The 20,310-nt window shown below is 36.7% G+C and overlaps 1 protein-coding gene across 3 annotated transcripts in view; it reads right to left on the bottom strand.

Annotated features, from left to right (window-relative positions):
- Positions 1–20,310, bottom strand: part of PLA2G4A (phospholipase A2 group IVA) — a 159,732-nt gene that overhangs the window by 80,401 nt on the left and 59,021 nt on the right. For all 3 annotated transcript variants that reach the window (XM_057533338.1, XM_007175569.2, XM_007175570.2), the window contains exons 4-5: positions 8,381–8,529; positions 7,565–7,678 (exon numbers count right to left, since the gene is read on the bottom strand). In XM_057533338.1, the coding sequence (XP_057389321.1) occupies positions 7,565–7,678; positions 8,381–8,529 (263 nt within the window). The remainder of the gene's footprint in view (positions 1–7,564; positions 7,679–8,380; positions 8,530–20,310) is intronic.

Raw genomic sequence — 20,310 nt, 5'->3', positions numbered from 1 at the left:
AAACTTTACTTTCAATAAAACTTTTATTTTGAATTCTGATCCCTCCTGAGTCAATTTACTCTTTTTTCCCTCCTTGGTAGAAACAAAGAGCGACTTATGACCATGTTGATTCAATAATCATTTATATTTTTCAAGAGAATTACATAATATTTTTTGCTTTGCCTGTATTTACCTGACCTATGCAAGACAGCAAATAAAATTATATCCAAAAAAGGGCAACTTTTGCAAAATATCATGTTTCCATAAACTGTAACTTCATCCTATGAAGAAGTAATCATATGTGTATCTAACAAATAGGCAATTCAAGTGCAGAGTAGAAGTTACAATCCCACCAATACAAACAAGGTCACAACTAAATAAATTTTGCATGTTTAAAATTGAATGATACACTGCTAAAATCATCTTTTTAAACACATGTGACTTTTTGATAACACTAAAAACTAACATTTTTTTGACTGAGATATAATTGCCATATAACATATTAGTTTCAGGTATGTAACATAATGATTCAATATTTGTATATAATGCAAAATGATCACCACAGTAAGTCTAGTTAATATATCTAATTTCTTAATTAATTTAGGCTTTATTACCAGGAATCATATAATCCATCACCCAAGAGTTCAGGATAATTGTGTCTCGCCAGATATCCCAGACAGTCTTAAAAGATTTGAAATATTAAAAAGTACACTATTTTCCCTGTAGCCATGTTTCTCTCTATCACACAGAGTTTTCTTCCTTTTATTTGACAACAATCTCTTTGTTCTTAATTTAAGGTCCCTTGTCTTTATGTGGACATTGGAAATTCAGAAAGAGCTGTGTAATCATCAGCTATCATACAATAAACCAGATTTCCTAGAGCACTAGTACCAAGCCAAAATACTATCTTTTTTTCTCCAAATGGAAATCACTCACATTCTTAAGTTTTTCTCTTTTTTAAACTTCATTTACTTTCATTATGCCCGTCTGAGCACTTCCCAGATTTTCTATATTTCCCATAAGTGCATTCAGAAAAGAAAGTGTCTGATGTGTGTCAGGCTGGGTAACAACAGTAAATAGGCTGAAAGTGTTCTAGTCCCTGACGGAGCTTAGGTCCAGAAGAGGACCCCAAGGATACAAGAGCACTCTAAAATGCCCTGTAATTTAAAAGTTATAAACTGTGGAAGTATGAAAACAGACTCACTTGAGTTTCCATTGCTAGTGTTATAAAATAAAAATGCATTCTCTCATAAAGCCAGGAATTGTTTGACCCACGTCTGAACTCTGCCCTGCATCAACGTAATGGCATTCACATCTTAGCCAAAGATCTCCCAAGTTTCTCACAAAATTATATATTTTTTTTGTTTTCCCTCCAAAGTCTGCTTGGTCTCATTCACTTTGCTAAATTGTAGTCTTTGTCTTCACACATCAATACATAGTTTTCCAATGAAATCATCCTGATACTGACTCACCATTAAAACGCCCATTTTTTAAAAGTTTTGTCACTATCTCTTCTATAGAACTCTCTCATTCATTTTCAAGTTGCAATCAGGAATGAGCAAAAATCAAAGAAAGCACTCAGCCAAAATTAGATACCACAGAAACCATGAGACATGGCTATTTTTAAACAATAACACTAACTTCTAAATAAATATGTCAAATTAAAACACTACACAGTGGAAAATCAGAGGCTACCTTCCTCAGACTATTGGCCAAGATAAAGATTCATCTAGAGAATAAAGAAGTGTAATTTTTCCCTGTCTTACTTCAAAATCTTAGCATGTTCATGATTTTCTTGAATTGGGCTACTTTGTTTACACAAAACACACTAAATTTGGAAGAAACTCTTTCTGCTTTAAAATGGGATATTGCAACCCAAAGCCACACTTAATATATTCAGTAACGGGTGACTAGAGCATTCTTGATTTTGAACTGTGTTGAAACAAATGATTACTAAATGTATAGGCTCTACCCGTATATAAATAAGTTGATTTCAATCAGTAAGCTCAAACAAATAAGTAAGTGTAATAGTCAGTTAAGTCGGTTTCTTGAAGCGCTTGACAAATAGTTCAATCTGGCCAGTATAATTAAATGAGAATATCTAATATTTATTTACTGTTTACTGGGCCAGGCACTGTTCTAAAACTCTCCATGTATTAACGCATTTAACCATAACCACAACCTTTAGAGGTAGGTATGATACACATACAGCTCTGTTTCACAAATGGGCATGCAAGGTGAAGAGAAAAAAAATAACTCGTCTGACATCACACAGTGAATAAGTAGTCGAATCATGATTCCAACCCAGACGGTGGCTGTCTGACTCTGAGCCTGGGATCAAAAGCTGCACGTCCCACCAGGTTCTCTCAAATGACAACTCTGACACTCTCTAAACTTAGGATTCCAACAAGCACAACCTAACCCGGATTTTATAAATGTTAGCTGGGAAACAAAACTGTGGACCCAAATTGGCTTTCTCCTTAAACAAATAAAATAAATAAAAATTTAAAAAAGAGAGAGAGAGCATTCTGAAACTGAGTTGAATGATAAATCATAGTCTCAGGAAAAGCTGAAAAAATTCCTGCTTTCCAACTTTAGCTGATCCTTACTGCCACTAAGTAATCATTCCATTCCACTCTTACTGACACATTAAAGCTAATGCTACACGTTGTTCAAGACACCCCGTATTCCTCATACCTACCACTTTCGACAGAGGTAGCACTTTCTGCTAAAGCTGCATCAGCCTTCTTATTTTCAGTATCAAACATTCTTTATCTTTACCTACCAACTTTTGGTTTAGTAATACTTCTGAGGAAAAAACCAAATCCTGTTTGCTCTAAATTCCCCATTACCTGGTCAAAAACCTTCCATGACTCACTGCTGTCAATAAGATAATATCTAAATCCAGCTTCCTGAATTTGGGCTCTGCTAAAGTTTGATCCCCATGTACCTGTTCTTCCTTCACATACAAATGCTCTGCTCCCCTGGCACTTGTCTAGACACCATTTCCTGAACATGCGTGTCTTTTCTTGTCTCGGAACTGAGAGCAAAGGCTCAGGCTGAACTCTCCACCAGAACGGCCTTCCACCCCTTTAGTGATCCAACCACATCCTTCCTTTAGGAACAAGCCCATACCATTGATATCCACTGTAACCCACAATGGTCCACTGTAACCCCATGCCCCGTCCTCATCTCCTACTACTCTCCCTACTACTCTCTGTGTTCCAGCCATGCTCTCCTCCTTGCTGTTACTCAACAAGCCAGGCAAACTTCAGCTTCAGGACCTTCCTACTCAGAGTGGCTTCTCCCCTCAGGTATCATCAGAGATGTTTTTCTCAGCCACAGTTTTGGAACTGCATTTGCAACCCTCTTCACACACATATGCATACTCTCCTCTCCTCCTTCCTTGGTTTATTTAGCACTTATCTCTCTCACTATCCAACACAGGCATCCTTTACTTATTTATCTTACTAAGTAGAATATAAGTTCCAGGAGGGTAGGGATTCCTGTTTGTTTTATTTATTTCTGAATAGGTAGTGCCTAAAGACTGTCTGACACACAGTAAGTGCTCAATAGTTATTTGTGAAATGAATGAATGGATGAATAATTCCTTCTTATAACTCTCATTGTGTACATTGTTTACACGATTTATTTAGCACTTACAATTATAAATTTGTAAATAATGAACTCTAGTTGATGATATGCTGAAGTCTTTAGGGATGAAGCATACTATTGTCTGCAGTTTGTGTTTCAATGTATCAAGATGGGGAATTTCCTGGTGGTCCAGTGGTTAGGACTCCACAGTTTCACTGCAGAGGGCCTGGGTTCCATCCCTGGTCGGGGCACTAAGATCCCACAAGCCACATGGCATGGCCACAAAAACAAACAAACAAACAAACAAACAAATAAATAAATAATGTATCAAAATGGTTTGATGGATGGACAGATAGAAAGATATGTGAAAAGCAAGTAGAAAAAAATGTTAATTGTAGAATCTAGGTAGCAGTTATATGGGTAACCAATGTAGAAATATTTCAACTTTGTATATGCTTGAAAATTTTGATAATAAAATTTGAAGCAAAATATAATACCTTAGAAAGGCCTTTTTTGACTATATAAACTCACTTGCCCACCAACTGTTCTCTACCACATCCCTCTATTTTATTTTTTTCATAGTATTTATCACTAGCCAATATTGTGTTGATTATTCTTTTGCTTCCTGTGGCCTATTTACTTTCCCCATCAGCATGCAAGCTCCCTGGGAACCATCATCCACCATGTCCTCTGCTGTTTGCCCACCACCTAGAATATTGCCTGGAACACACTCAGTGTTTAATAAATAACTCCTAAGTAAGTAAATCAATGAATAGATGCCTCATGAGACTGCTCATTATATTACTTATCAGCTTATACGTGAATGCCTACTCCTTTCCAAACAGACTATTAGTTCCTTGAAAATGAAACTTTTCATAGCTTTCTTAATATTAATCAAAGTTTTAGGTACACAATAAAGGCTCAAATTCTCATATTAAAAAATAATCTATGGATAGGTCAGTACTATAAAACTGCATAATAAAGATTTTTTAATACATTATCATGTTTTTCCATATCTGTAAAATGGGAAGCATTAAAAACTTCTGGGTAAATATAGTCAAGTGAAAAATAAGATATTCTTTCTAAAGCACAGAATTTTATAAATTAAAAAGCATTTAGAAATAAGTTAATGGAGGGACTACCCTAGTAGTCCAGTGGTTAAGACTGTGCACTTCCACTGCAGGGGGCGTGGGTTCCATCCCTGGTCTGGGATCTAAGATCCCACATGCCTCCCAGTATGCCCCCTCCAAAAAAGTTAATGGAAACCTTCATTTTAGTGATGAAGCAAATAAGACTCAGAGAGAAAGAATGACAACTCAAACACTCTAGAGGGAGGTTAGTAACAGACAAAATGAGAGCCCAGGTTTCCTGGTTCCCAGTTTCTACCCTGAGTGGGTAGAGCAGGACCCTGGGAATCTGGAAATCTCCATTTGGAGGTTCCTGTTCTTTCTCCAGCTGGCTCCTGGCCACAGAAATCCCTCTATGTTGACTCAGTATGAACTTCTGGATGACAAAATTTTGAAGGACCTTTTGCTAATGTCTTGGCTTGAAGCATAAGTCCTTCCTTTGCCAAACTCAAGTTATACCAGATTGCCTTAACCATCTCCAAGAACTGTTTATAAATCTCCTCTCCCACATGATTCCCTCACAACTTGTTTTCTCTTATAACCTCCGTGAACACTGTAGACAAAAGACAGTCCTCCTCTGAAAGATGGGGATTCAGGGATGAGGAGAGGCTGGATGGCTTGCTTAGGGCACGCCACATGGTCTGGGGGGGGGACAAATGGGGGTTCTCCCCAACCAGCCATTATGTATTTACTTTTCTCCCACTACCATCACGGGTCACCAACTCAAAGAATTGTCATTCAGATGAAAACTACAAATGACTCTTGAGAACAGTGTAATGAAAGAAAGCTGTTTGGCCAACTGTTTTCTCAAGCACACTAAAGAAAATAATTATGTAAGCTACTTTAAATTCAGGAATGTAGAAAACCTTTTTTAGAGCCCCAGGGTTACACACCTAAGCATAGGAAATGACAGGAGGAGAGGAAATGCATGTTTTCCTACAGTATCTTCTCTTAAAATCAGGCTTTGTGTCATAGACTGAAGGGCAGAAAAAAAACATTATATTTCAGAAAGGCCAATTGTGCTTATGAAGCCCTCAGCAAGGGTTTATTGAGAACCAATCCTAGCAACATGCCATAGGTAAGGTCTGCAGATGTCATAACATTTAGCCACTTCTAACTCTCTATCCCAATGCTCACCAACATGTACTTGCCAAGCCATGTAACTTGTCATGCCTTAGCTTGTTTTATTCTTTCAAAACTCCATGCCTTTGCACTTTCTACTAGAAACTAGAATGCTCATAACTGCTTCTCTGCCTACTGAAATTCTATTCTTCACAAACATTTATATACTGCTTAATATGTACCAGGCAATAAGCACTATATGTATGTACAGATACATCTATGTGAGTATTATATATATTACTATAATCAATTATTGTTATATATTTTATATGTAATGTTATATGCTTAATATATAAACTAACTAATATATAACCATATTTTATATAAAATTATATAAATTATAATTAAATAATTACATCTAAATATATTTAAATGTAATATACATTATAATCTATAATTATATGGATATATTATATATAAATATAACTAACTCATGTAATCATAATGATTCTCCTGTGAGATATCATCTCCATTTTACAGATGAGCAAATTGAGATTCAGAGGAACTAAGTGATTTCCCCAGGATGAAACAAATGGTAAGAAACAGAGCTGGGATTTAAACACCAAACAACCTGGCTTCAAACGACAAAGTATTAACCACTATGTTCACTGTTCGACCTGCTCAAAATTATCTACTGCTAAGGACCATCTCTGGCCTCCTCTCACAACATAATCTTTCTTTATTCTGTCTTCCCCCTGCACTCTGAACACACCTCATTGATACTTATCTTACCGTACAGTGGTTTCTTTTCATCACATGTATCTCCCTATGTTCATTTCCTTTTCCAACTCCTACCTCACCTCCACCCCAGATGAAGATAATTGAGGGAAGAGCTTCCTGTACCATATTCTTCTTTATGTGCCTTGAACACAACACAGTGGTTGGTAGACTCCAATAAATGTTTGAAAGAAGAATGAATGAAATAACTTTAAAAGAGGTACACAGAAATGTGGGCAGTGTATCTCTTAGCACTGGGTAGAAAACATATAGAAGACATGCTTCCTGGAGCAGCTAAAGGTATGAGCAGGGAGTATGTGACTGGAGTGTCCTCAAGGCAACTGGGTCACTCTGATTACATGAACTGGTCAGGTAGTCCTTTGGGCTTAAGTCAGTTTCTAAATAGGTATATACTCATGGAATAAATATAAACTATGTATTAGTTCTGTAATTAGGCATGCATAACCAGTATTCCAGTTTCCTGACCAGGATTTGAGTTTGAACAGTTTAAATGATTCAGTCCCAATGAACAACACATAATTATCATGGGGGTTCAGGAAGAGGTCATTTGCGATGCTAACAGTTAGGAAAGGAGGTAAGAGTTAAGGGATAAGCAGAGGTGGGTGAGGGGAGAGATTTGAAAATCATCCCAAGGGACAAAAACACCAAGCTGCTCCCAAAAAGAAGAAATTAATACATTAACCAGCTTTCTGAATCCTGGTCTACCAGTTGCTTACATTTCTCACTGTAAACTACTACACTAGTTTCCTGTAAAATTCAGAATCCAATGTTTGCTCTGTATAAATAATTTCTCTAGGGTTTTATTAATCTTAAATAAATTATTGAAATTTCAGAAATGCAGCAAACCTAAGAAAGAAAGAAAGAAGGAAAGGAAGGCAGAAAGGAAGAAAGACTAGGAAGGAAGGAAGCAAAGGAAGGATTTCCAAACATTAAACTCCAACTTTCCAGGTTAAATAGATTTTATCTGACATAAGGTTGAAAAATAATTCTGTTGTGCTGCTTACTTCATTGAAAGTAAAAGGAACCTCTTTCTTCTCTCCCACTTTCATAGAAGATATGGGAAATATTGCTGTCCCGAGCGTTTCATCCATGACGTAATTGGCATCCATCAACGTGATCTATAGAGAGTAAAAGGTAGAGCAGAGGTATCAAATTTTTCTGGAATCTTTGGAAATTATATCTATAATCTCCATCACACTTAAAAAATGAAAGTTCTCAAGTGATATTTAACAGTCATTTGAAATCCTCAATATTCAACTGGTAACAATACTTTGTCTTTTGTTTCTGAATGCCACATTTGCTTCTAACATAATAATTAATTTTTCACTTTCCTCATTGATATTATCATACTTTGAAAAATGAAACTCTATCCCCTCTCAGGGGAAATGCTATTTTTGGAATATGAGAAAGAAATTAATGTAGAAAATCCATGCAACTATTTTGGAAAAGATCTATGTGAACTTATTTTAAAGCTAATTATTTGAACTTTAAGCCAATAAAGTTAATTTATTTTAAAGTCTTAATCAATTGACAATATTTTTATTCTATTGTACTTGGATCCTCCTCTTTCTAACAGAACGAATATTTTCTCCAAAGCACAGGAGGAGGATAACAGGTTCTTCCCAGCCCCACCTAACTCCTGTATTTCCCACTGGACACTCACATAGCTTGATGTGCAGTAGCTAGAAGCTCATCTACCATATACTGCACAGCGGGACTCCAACTACATCAAACTGAGAAGAATGAAGGCAGTGAGGGGACAAACTCAAGCATCAACCTCAACATGATGATGGCCATCTCACTGTCCCCAAATGACTCACCTCCAAAACATTGTCCTGATTAGGATCCAAAATAAATTCAAAGGTTTCATTCCACACAGGGTTTATGTCATTATTGAAGTGTTTTGTTCTCTTCCTGCTGTCAGGGGTTGAGGAGATGAAAAGTTCCACATAGGGGTCTGGAGTGTCAACTATAGACAGTAAACACAAATGAGAAGGGGGCAAAAACGTGATTAATTCCTAATTTGTTTTTATTAATATGTGTTATCAGATTATTTTCAATGAATCTGCAATAACATATTCAAAATGTCTGAGACAAAATGATATATAATAGAAGAACGTCATAGGTTATATACTTTTTACATATTATGTCCCTGCACTTCCCAAAAGTCCTGTGAGAGGGAATCATTTATTTGGTACTTTATTCAGAATTCCTCTGTCCACCTAGAGGGCACGGTCACTGCAATCAACAACTCAGTCCAACTGCTAGACAATGATAACAATCTCACTCAGCTAACCACAGCATAACCTTTACCCCAGGACTACGATGGCAACAAGATCATGAGTTCAGGATCATCATGATTGCTTATATTAGAAAAAAAATTAACCTACTATGTTATTTGCCAAACAAAATAATGAAAGTCGGTGTGGCATAAGTATTGCTTGTAGTTGTAAGGCTGCCTTGTATGGTTGTACAGGTTGTGCACTGAAGAACTCTAAAGGGAGGCATTTACATTAGTAGTCAACATATATTTCTCTATTTATTATGGAGGTGTTCAATAAGATGGAAGTGGACATCTCAAGGAAGTGACAGCTTTTTCTGTTACACATAAAGATCTCCTGAGGGCATGATATGGGTGCCATTTTAAATAGAAAGGAACAACTGCAAATAATGGAACTATTTAAATTTCCTCCCACTATACACATACTTAACAACAAGGCAACTGACCCTGAATGTGGAAATATTGATTACTCCTCCTTTTTTTTTTTAATAAATCTTTATTGGAGTATAATTGCTTCACAATACCATGTTAATTTCTGTTGCATAACAAAGTAAATCAGTCATATGCATACACATGTCTCCATATCCCCTCCCTCTTGAGCCTCCCTCCCATCCTCCCTATCGCGCCCCTCTAGATCATTGCAAAACACCGAGCTGATCTCCCTATGCTATGCTGCTGCTTCCCACCAGCTAACTATTTTACATCCGGTAGTGTATATATGTCGATGCTACTCTCACTTCGCCCCAGCTTTGCCCTCCCACCCCATGTCATCAAGTCCATTCTCTATGTCTACTCTTTATTCCTGCCCTGCAACTAGGTTCATCAGTACCTTTTTTTTTTTTTTTTAGATTCTATATATATGCTTTAGCATACGGTATTTTTCTCTTTCTGACTTACTTCACTCCCTTTTAATGGCTCCTTTGAATCCTTCATCTGACAGCACTGCACATACTATAGTTTATAAAGGAAACTACACATCTATCTGTCTTTTCCTACAAGACTGTCAACAACTTGAGGTTAGGAACCAAGTCTTACTCATCTTTATATCTTCAGAACCTAACAACTATCACAATATTTAAGGTCTCCTCACTTAAGGACTCGACTTTTCTCTTTAACACATCCTTTCCCATGTGGCCATTACAACTCATAACCACAAAAACCAACCATCAAGTGATGCCTGATAGGATCTCTGTTGAGCACTTCACATACATGAGTCTCATTCTAATCTCACAACAGCACTATAAGGTAAGTACTTTTAGTGTTGAGGCAACAAGAACTGAGAGATGTTAAGCAATCTGTCCAATATCACACAGCTAGTAAGTATCAGAGCAAGATGGGACTGCAACAATCATCCTCTCAATGACATCATGCTCCTAAGTGCTGAAGGTGTGATCATAAGGTATGGCTTGTTATGGAAAGAGGAGATGGAAAAGAGCTTTGGAGAAGAAGAGGAAGGGAGATAAGCAGGAAGAAAAGAGGAGGGAAGGGGTAAGGATGGAAAGAGAGAGAGGAAGAGAGAGAGGTGCAGAGGTTCATAAAAAAAGATACAAAAATTGAAAACAAAGGAAAAGCAAAAATAATAGTTCTTAAATGATTGGCTTTCAAAGAATAGTTTTTAAAAAAATAATTTAAAACATATACTTTGTCCTTTCACAATAGTTATGGTCAAATAATGTCATCAATTCCTTCACAGCTCTTCTATGTGGTCAGCAGATTTTTTAAGTGGGCTTTTTTACTGTTAAGTGGGAAGATCTACAAATGAGGTATTAGCATTTGGGATTGTCGTTTAGTTAATTTTTCCACTTGCAGCTTATGCATCATTGGTCAAGGGCAGGGGAGTCTCAAAAGTGAGAGTGCAAGGTAAATGCCTAGGGAAAACTAACCACCACACATTTCAGGGCCTCTTGCCTTGCCTTCTGAGATGGCCCACACTCTGTCTGTGGAGTGTGTTTTCCCCCAAGGCCCTTCTCACCTTTTGAGATGGACCTCATTGTGTCTATGGAATGTGTATTTCTCTAAATAAACCTACAAGAAAAAAAGAAAGGAAGGAAGGAAGGAAGAAGGAAGAGGGAAAGAAAGAAAAGAAAAGAGAAGAAAAAAACATAAATGCCTAGGGTTCTGATTAAAAATACAGACCCTTGACCCACATCCCATAAGACCCATAATCAGGAGATCTGTAGTGGGACTAGGGATCTGCACTTTTCAACAATTATTCTAGTTGATCTGATGTAGGTCATGTTCTGTTCACACTTTTGATATCTTATTTTAGGGGGAAATAGCTAGTTATTCCCATTTCATTTATTTATTTCTTCATATTGAGATATGATTGATATATAACATCGTGTAAGTGTAAGCTATACAATGTGTTGGTTTGATACATTTACATATAGCAATTTCTAACTCAATGTTTTTCTCTCTCAATGGGACCATGGAAGACAAATTAGAGAACAAAAGACTTGGCAGGAAGGATGGCAAGAGGAAATGGGCCAAAGAAGAGAAGGACAGGCTACAAGGGGACTCAACTCACTCCTCAACCAAGAGGTGACTGTTCCTTTTCCTTAACCATGTTTCTGCCACGTCTCCAGTACTCAGGGTTGCAAACCACAAATAAAACTACATGTTTAGAATAGCAGGTAGTAGAAGGCTATAAAGAAAAATATTTTTCCTCTTTTGAATGGAGGTAGATAGGTGCTTTTAAAGAGAATATTCAATGGTGCTTCACATTAAATGTAGAAAAATAAAAATGTAGCCCTTCCTCATCTCATAAGGCTGGTTCTTTCTTATGGGATTAATGCTCTTTTATATGTTTTCCTCCAAATATTAGAAAACACAAAACCAAGCAAAAGCTAATCTAGAAAACAAAAAGTGTGCCAGGAAGGAGAAGCATGCAGATGGTAAACATCATTCATTCATTCAACAAATATTTGGGTGCCTACTATATGCCAGGAACTGCCCATCAAGAAGCAGTTTGGCCAGCACATCTATGTTACTTGACTTGGATCACACAGCTGGTGAGTGTGGAAGCTGGAATTATATTTGTTCTGAGGAACTGCCTGCCCTGGGAACCAACCCTTTAGGGACCATTATGACAGTTTGCACAAAAAAGCATCCCATGGGCTCCTACTTGTTCCAAAAAATGGCCCGCCACAAAAAGCCCTTGCCTCTAACTCAGAACAATCCTTCCTCTATTGAAATATTCTAACTTGCTTGTTTATACCTTTGCAGCCAAAGACTACCAAATGTATCTAAAGGCCAAAGATCATTTCCAAAGATCTCACCTTAACAGAACGCTTGCAGATCACTGATTTTCTCAGGAATTCCTCTTTTTAATCTATAGCACTTACACTCGCTCTTCTAACACCTTGGAAGTCTTGCCAAAACACAGCAAATAGGTTCACTTGCTGCAAGTTTATGAATAAATAGCCTTTGTTAATTGTGTCAAAAAAAGAAGGAAAAAATTTAAAAAAGCAGTTTGGCTTGGCTTGGATAAGGAGCCAAACACAAAAGTGCAGATTTGAAATATGGAAGTGAGTCAAATGCTAATAGCCTAATTTTAGAGGCAAGAGTAAATGGAAGACAAGCAGATACACTCCACCAATGACTAATAACTCAGTCACCCAGGTTATTACACACACATAAAGTCAAATCGTAGGTGGAGAAATGGCCTTTTGAGGCTTAATCTTCATTTGAATCTTTGAACAAGAGGAAAGACAGGTTTTCTTGGGTCAAACAAGAAAGAGAAAGTAGAAAGTAAAGTTCCTTGGGAGGAACCAGATACGGACAGGATGCAGCAAATTGAAGTGGTATAAGTCAACAAGTGACATTACCATCTTCTCAGCCATTTTGGACTCTCAGTGGGTCATATGCTTTTCCAAATTCTAACTGACAAAATAATAAAGAAATTACCATACAGCAAGATGCCAACCCTATGTTTATATATCAAAACATCAACAGACTTCTTTTAAAAATTGGAATCCAGTTCAAAGCTGTTGTTTTAGTTTCTTATTTTTACTTCTAAAAAAAGTCAGTACTCTAAAATTTTTCTCAAGACTGGTGGTTTTTCTAGTTTCTCCTCTTGCTTCATCGATAAGAGACACCAAAGGGTGCTAAACAGTGGAAAACCACTGACAGCTGTGAACTGTGATACTGCAATCTGCATCATTGCTAATCTTTGCAAGTTAAGAAACAGCTGTAGCAGTGGTAGACACCGCAGGATGAAAAGAAGTTTTAAGAAGCTATTTTAAAATTGGATTAAGATAATCACATATCTCTGTTCAGTTTTTTTTTTTTTAACATAATCTATAATCTTCATTGGCATGGTAGCGCGTGGAAACTTTGAAAGGGGAAGGCAGTCCATTTTGACGGCAAAACTTAGCCCAATGCTTTAGAGAAGTTCCTAGAAATGCATTGAGGGAAAAAAAAAAAAAGTCAAACACAGGAAAAGAAATTTTTTTTTCTCGCCTTTGTACTTATTTCATGCCTTTGTGAATTAATGCCTATAGGGTAACTGGGTGTTGAGTCACTGATCCAGCTTCACCTTGATTAGCTCCAGCGAAAACAGGTGGTAAGGTAAAGACATAATGTGTGGGTAAAGACTTACATCTTATCCTTTTATCTAAATCTTGACTAACAAAAATGTTGGGGGTGTGGGATACAGATCTGATGCGTGTAGACATGAAATTACAGGCACCACAAATAGCTTCAGAGTTCCCGGGTTATAAAACTTCTTATAAATTTCAGTAGTTGAAGGAGCGCCCGCCTAAAGTCATAACAGGTCCATCTGTCATTTTGGCTTTGTCTGAGTAATATATTATATGATTCATCACAGGAGCTGGTGGCAGCTTCTAAACTCCAAGTTCAATTTTAAATATGCTCCGTTTGCTTTCTCATATCCATTTTGCTCAGTAGCAACTTAAACCCTTTGCTTCAAATAAAGATGACCCATAACCTGTTACAATTCATGCGATATACAGCAAAAAAAAAAAAAAAAAAAACCCAAAGGAAAAGTCCTCCCAAATCCACAGTCAAAATGTCCTATTCTGAATAGCTATGTCCACTGATGGTGAGCATAAAGCAGTGTTTTCCAAAACATAGTCCACTAGAATATCTTCACAGTATCATCTGGAGTGTTAAAAATGCAGACGCCTTGCATTTTCAGTCTTCAGTGAGGGCTTGGAAATCTGCATTTTTAACAACTTGACCAGACGATATTTATGCACACAAGTTTGAAAAATGGGATTTAAAGTATATTATGACAATCAAATACAGAACAATGGTATAATAACACCCACAGAAAAGTAGAAACATTTCGGCATTGAGAAGTCAACAGCCTTCGTTGTGGATAGTCTGCCCATAGACTATATTAAGCACAATCCAGTAATTCATGTCTGTTTCTCTTAAGCCATTAAATGCATTTTCAAGTGACCACATGAAAACAAATCCAAGAATAAAGTATATGTGGGTGCATGAGTTAGCAATCTATTTAAGGTGATGGACTGATATTCAAGTGTTCTGCTTCATTATCACCAAACTACGAATGCCATAGTAAGACCAAAAATTAAATGATAATTTGTTGAAAGAATGCCTCTGAATACTATTTTCCAATGTGGTCACTCCTTTAAATGTTTATGATTTAGTGATAATGATAATTACACGGTGAACTTAAAGCTTTTAAACATAAAGGCTGAAAAACTTAAATGTTTTATGATTGCCAACTTTTTCACTATCCCTGCCCTATGCCAGCAGAGTTGCTGGTATAAACCCTAGGAAAGTGATGGTTAGCCCCAATATAAACGTATGAATTTCCATAACAGTTTAGTTCTTTTCTTAATGTAACGTTTTTATTGAAGGATAAGATACATGTAGAAAAATTAGATGATTGTAACCATACAGTTTGTTGAATTTTCATAAAATGAACTCACCCAGGATACCACCACCCAGATCAAGATATAGAACATTGCCAGCACTCCAGAAGCCTTCCTCACCTCCCTCCAGAAGGGTGACCACTACCCTATCTTCTACCACCAAATAATATTTTTACCTGTTTTTTATCTTTATATAAATAGAATCAAGAATAGTATATACTCCTACGTCTGGCTTATTCTGCTCACCATTAAGTTTGTAAGATTCATCCATGTAGGCATGTGCAGAATAACACATTCATTAATTACTAATGTAAACTGTTTCACTGTATGAGCATTCCATAAAATATTTATCCATTCCACTGTTAGTGGACATATGGATTGTTTCTAGTTTGGGCTATTACCAATGGTGCTGCTATGAACATTCTTGTACATGGCATTTGGTGCACACATTTTTATGTTTCTGTTGTGAAATTCCTAAGAATGGAATTACTTGGACATGGAATTATTATGCCATTGTACACCCTGATGTTAATGTTTACATGGCAGCAATCATTCTTAATATTTAATAGTCAGTTTTGTAATTTAAACATCTGGTGGATATGTAACGGTATCTCAGTATGGATTTAATTCACACATCTTGGATGACAATATGAGGTTGTATATTTCTTTATGTGTTTTTATTGGATAGTCTCTTGAGTGAAAGGCACACTCAAGTCTTTTGTCCATTTTTTTTCCTGTTAGTTTGCCTGTTTTTTTATTGATTTATAGAGTGCTTTACATATTCTGGATATGAGTCATTTGACAGACACATGTATTACAAATATATTTTCCCAATCTGAGGTTTATCTTTTCACCACTTTAATGATATTTTTGATAAAAAGAAATGCCTAATTTTAATATAGTCCAGTGTATACACCTGTTTCCTTGTGATTCATGCTTTTTTCCTTTTGTTTAACAAAACTTTAGCTATTCCGATGTCATAAAACTGTCTGCACTGACTTCTCCAAAAATCTCCTTTGCTTTACTGTTTACCTTTATATCTAAAATGCAATTAGAATTAATTTCTGTGTAAAGTGTGAGATAGGTGTGAAGATTCTTTATATAAATATATAAGTACATATATATATGTACTTATATATATATATAAAACCAATAAACTTGGCATCATTTATTGGAAATGCTGTCTTTAACCCTAATACTACAATATAAACATTTTATTAATCGAGTAGTCATATACGTCTGTTTCTGGACTTCCAGACTTTCTGGTTTATTCATTTAAGCTTGCACAAATTCCACACTGTCTTAATTATCATAGTTTTATAATAAATCTTGACATCAGGTAGTACAAGTCCTCTAACTTTTTTCAACTTCTTCAGAATAATTTTGACAGTTATTTTATTTCAGCACTTCAAAAATGTCATTCTGTTATCTTATGGCTTCTATCTGTTCTGTTGAGGAATTTACTTTCAGTCTTTTGCTTTGTTGAATATATTGTTTTTCTTCTGGATGCTTTTAGGATTTTTTTTCTTTGTCTTTAGTTTTCAGCAGTTTTACTGCAATATGCACAATATTAATATTTTTTTGTATTTATCCTTAAGTTAATAACACAGCATTTTTATCAGTTACAGAAAATTCTCAGCCATTATCTCTTCAAATATTACTTCTGCCCCAATCTCCTTCTCTTCCCCAGTGTTTTATTTAAATTTTGCCCAGATATTCCTTATGCTTTAATTCTATATTTTATTTCATTTTTTGTTCTCTGTATTTGAGCCTGGATACTTTCTACTGACCTATTCAGTTTACTAATTCCCTCTCTTCAACTGTCTCCAAACTATGGCAAACCCATCTATTGAGTTTCAAATTTCACTTATTGTGTTTTTAATTCCAAATTTTCCATTTTCTTCTTTTCTGTATAACTGGTTCCCTGGTAAAATTCTCCACCTTGCCAACTATATTCTTGAACATATTAATCTTAGTTATTTTAAAGTCCATATCCAATACTTGGGGATCTATTTATTTTTCTTGATCTTACTTTTTTGGTCTACCTGGCAATTCTTGACTGAATGCCAGAACTTTTCATGAAAAATTGTTCGGGAGCTAGACCTACCTCCTCAGAGGACCCATCTTATTCTCCGGCAGGCAGTGTGAATGGGATGGATCTACTCAGTTTAATCAAAAATTGAATTGACTTAAAACTTTGTAAAATTTAGTCTACTTCTTATTCACTCCCACCCAAAGCTTTTCAACTGAGAGCCTGGGGTGTTTTCTAGGCCCCTTTTATTTGGCAGTTCTGATATCCAATTTTTTCCCCTCTTAGCACTGTGAGACTGCCAATAACTCTTCTTTGCTTTTCTCATATTTTACGTTTGCTTCTCAGTCTGTTGCCCTGCACAGGTTATGAATTTGGCTCCTGCACATGGTGAAGGCACTGACTTGCAAGCTTCTCTAGGCTTCCCTTCTCTCAGGGATCTTGTCCCTCAAATTCTAACTGACTTGGTTCTCAAATCCAGTTTTTATGTCCCCAAGTCCTTTGAGATTGCCAAAGCTCTAGTAGATTCCCTGACTCTTCACTGCTTGGCCACGTCTCACATCCCCATCACCCCCAAACCCACCTAGATTACACAGTGGATTGAGAGGAAAGTGGCTTGCAGAATACAGGGCCTACTTCAATGACTTCTCTCCTCTCTGAGATCCTGGTCCCTCAAATCCCAGTTGACTCAGCAGCTTTTCAATCCTTCAGACATTTTTAAAACTTAATTTAATCTGTGTTTTCTAAATTTATCTTAGGAGAAAGGAATGCTCTGCTATTAGTTACTTCAGCATAGTCCAATGACCATTTAACTGTTAACTTGACCAAACATATACTAATCCCTATTCTTTTTTATTTCCATCCTCCACATGGCTGTTCAAACTTTTACTGCTTTTCTCAAGTCACTACTCACTATTCCTCATCTAAGAAAACAACTCAGGTTCACACTTCACTAGCAAAACAAAAGGAGAGGATTAAATGTTCTCTTCCAGTTTCTCTTCCCTATACTTCACAATTTAAAAAATATATTTATAATTGAAAATTGTATTTATTCATACTTAAGTTCTTTTCTGATGTCTTAGAAGAAAAAGTTTCCATACACTCTTCTCTCAATTTCAAACTATTACACCTCTTCTCAGAGATTTCTCATTTATTTATCCCCAACCCCAAATTTAATCTGTAAATATTTGCTTGGGCATGGCTACTTCCTCTCAACCAATAAATATAAACAAACATTGATTATCTTAAAAAATAAATACAACTTTAATTAATTCTGCCAATTCCTCAAGATCTTTCCTCTCCTCCATTAAAGCTTTTGGAAAAATAAATACAGTTTATATTTACTGCTTCTAAATCCCATCACCTATAAATTCCTAACCTACTATGCTCTGCCTTATTCTATTACCATAATCAGTCTATTCTCTCTATTATAACTTTTTTTGGTAGCTTTATTGAGATGTAATTGACATATCACATTGTACAAGTGTGAGGCATACAACATGATTATTTGATACACTTACCTACTGCCAAATGATTACCACAGTAGTTAGTTAACACCTCCATCACCTCACATAATTGCCGTTTCTTTTTTGTGGTGAGAAAATTTAAGACCTATTCTCTTGGGACTTCCCTGGTGGTGCAGTGGTTAAGAGTCCATCTGCCAATGCAGGGGACACGGGTTCGAGCCCTGGTCTGGGAAGATCTCACATGCAGTGGAGCAACTGGGCCTATGTGCCACAACTGCTGAGCCTGTGCTCTAGAGCCCACGAGCCACAACTACTGAGCCTGAGTGCCACAACTACTGAAGCCCAGGAGCCTAGAGCCCATCCTCCACAACAAAGAGAGGCCACCACAATGAGAAGCCCGAGCACCACAACAAGGAGTGGCCCCTCTTGCCGAAGCTGGAGAAGGCCTGTGTGCAGCAACGATGACCCAATGCAGCCAAAAAATAAATTAAAAAAAAAAAAAAGACCTACTCTCTTAGCAATTTCAGGAATATAATACAGTATTATTAACTGTAGTCACCATGCTGTACATTACATCCCCAGAACTTACTCTTCTTATAACTGGAAGTGTGTACCTTTTGATGGACATCTCCCTATATCTACCCCCTCCCCTCCCCAGCTCCTGGCAATCACCATGCCCCTATCATACCTTCAGTATAAAATTCAATGAGCTTCTTCTCAATTTTCATCAGATTTGGCATATATGCAATGCCCTTTGTGCAATTATCTCCTTCTTTTGTGCCCAAGATATCATTTTTTTTCTGATTCCCTAACTACCTCTCTAAATGTTTCCTCATTGTATCTTAATTTTTTCCCCCCAAACTTGCCACTAAATTGTAGACTTTCTCTTCATAGCTGTAACAAATCTCCACTAGAATGTTTCAGAAGGAAATGAACAATTTAAAAAATTTAGTGCTCATGTAGTCAAAACCAATTTGAAAAGGAATTATCACAGTTATTTATACGGTCTTTTTTTTTTTTTTTGGCCATGCCACGCAGCATGTGGGATCTTAGTTCCCCGACCAGGTATCAAACCCATGTCCCCTGCAGTGGACGCTCAGAGTCCTAACCACTGGCCCACCAGGGAAGTCCTATATAGTCTTAAGAATATTTGATGTGCACCCTTCAAGTCACGTGGCACACATCAATCCTATAGTATAATTATTCTCGGATCCTTGAAAGCTGATCATATTCAGGTTTAAATGGTAGCCATCATGCATTCCTTCATTTCCTCAAGGCTTCAAGGAGGAAGCAGTACAAACATGACAAATATAAGATTCTTGATAACATGTCCATATATAATCTATTGCTAAGTAATCCATTTTGAATTTTTCCCTAAATGCAAGAGAAAAGAAAAACAAAGCAAAACAAAACCAAAAAACTAAAATAAAAACATGTTCTTTTTCCTGACTTTCTTATTTTATTTCATGGTACCATATTTCTTGCTGTCTGAGCCAGAAATGTGAGAGTCATTCTCTTTTCCTCATAGTTCCTGTATCCTATCTGTCTCCAGCTTTTACCTATTTCACCTCTAACATGCTGACTCCTCAATTCCTCTCAAAATATCACTTACCCAGTTCAACTAGACTATTCACATAATTTCGTAGTTGCTTATTCTCCCACGTTCAAGCCACTCTCCATAATGCTGCTATAGTCGTCTTTGTGAAACACTTTTGACTCTTGCTGCCTACAAAGGCAGGCCTAATCTCTGTGATAAAAGGCCTACAAGTCCCCCTCACCCACCGGACCCTGGGTTTCCTTCCAGGCAGTGACCCTCCTCCACCAGGCACGGGAACATCGCTCTCGCAAGTCAACATTCAGGCCACAGAGCATCTATGAAATCCACACATTTCAAACATTCCGCACCATCATACTGGTGGCAGAAGTATCTGTCCTGTCCAAGAGAACATTGCTTCTCTTTTACTTATGTGTATCATTATGTTTTCATTTGACGCTTTAGCTGATAACTAAACACTAGTAATTCATAACTAAATGTTATTCAAGTTGTTGTCCTTGTCCTAAGACTATCCAAGATAAGGGTCCAAAGACTGTACACTTAAAGGATGGGTGG

This window comes from Balaenoptera acutorostrata, chromosome 1, assembly GCF_949987535.1.
Source record: "Balaenoptera acutorostrata chromosome 1, mBalAcu1.1, whole genome shotgun sequence".
NCBI classification, from domain to species: Eukaryota; Metazoa; Chordata; class Mammalia; order Artiodactyla; family Balaenopteridae; genus Balaenoptera; species Balaenoptera acutorostrata.
Note: the sequence above shows the minus strand (reverse complement) of the source record. Positions and strands in the feature narration are given on the sequence as shown.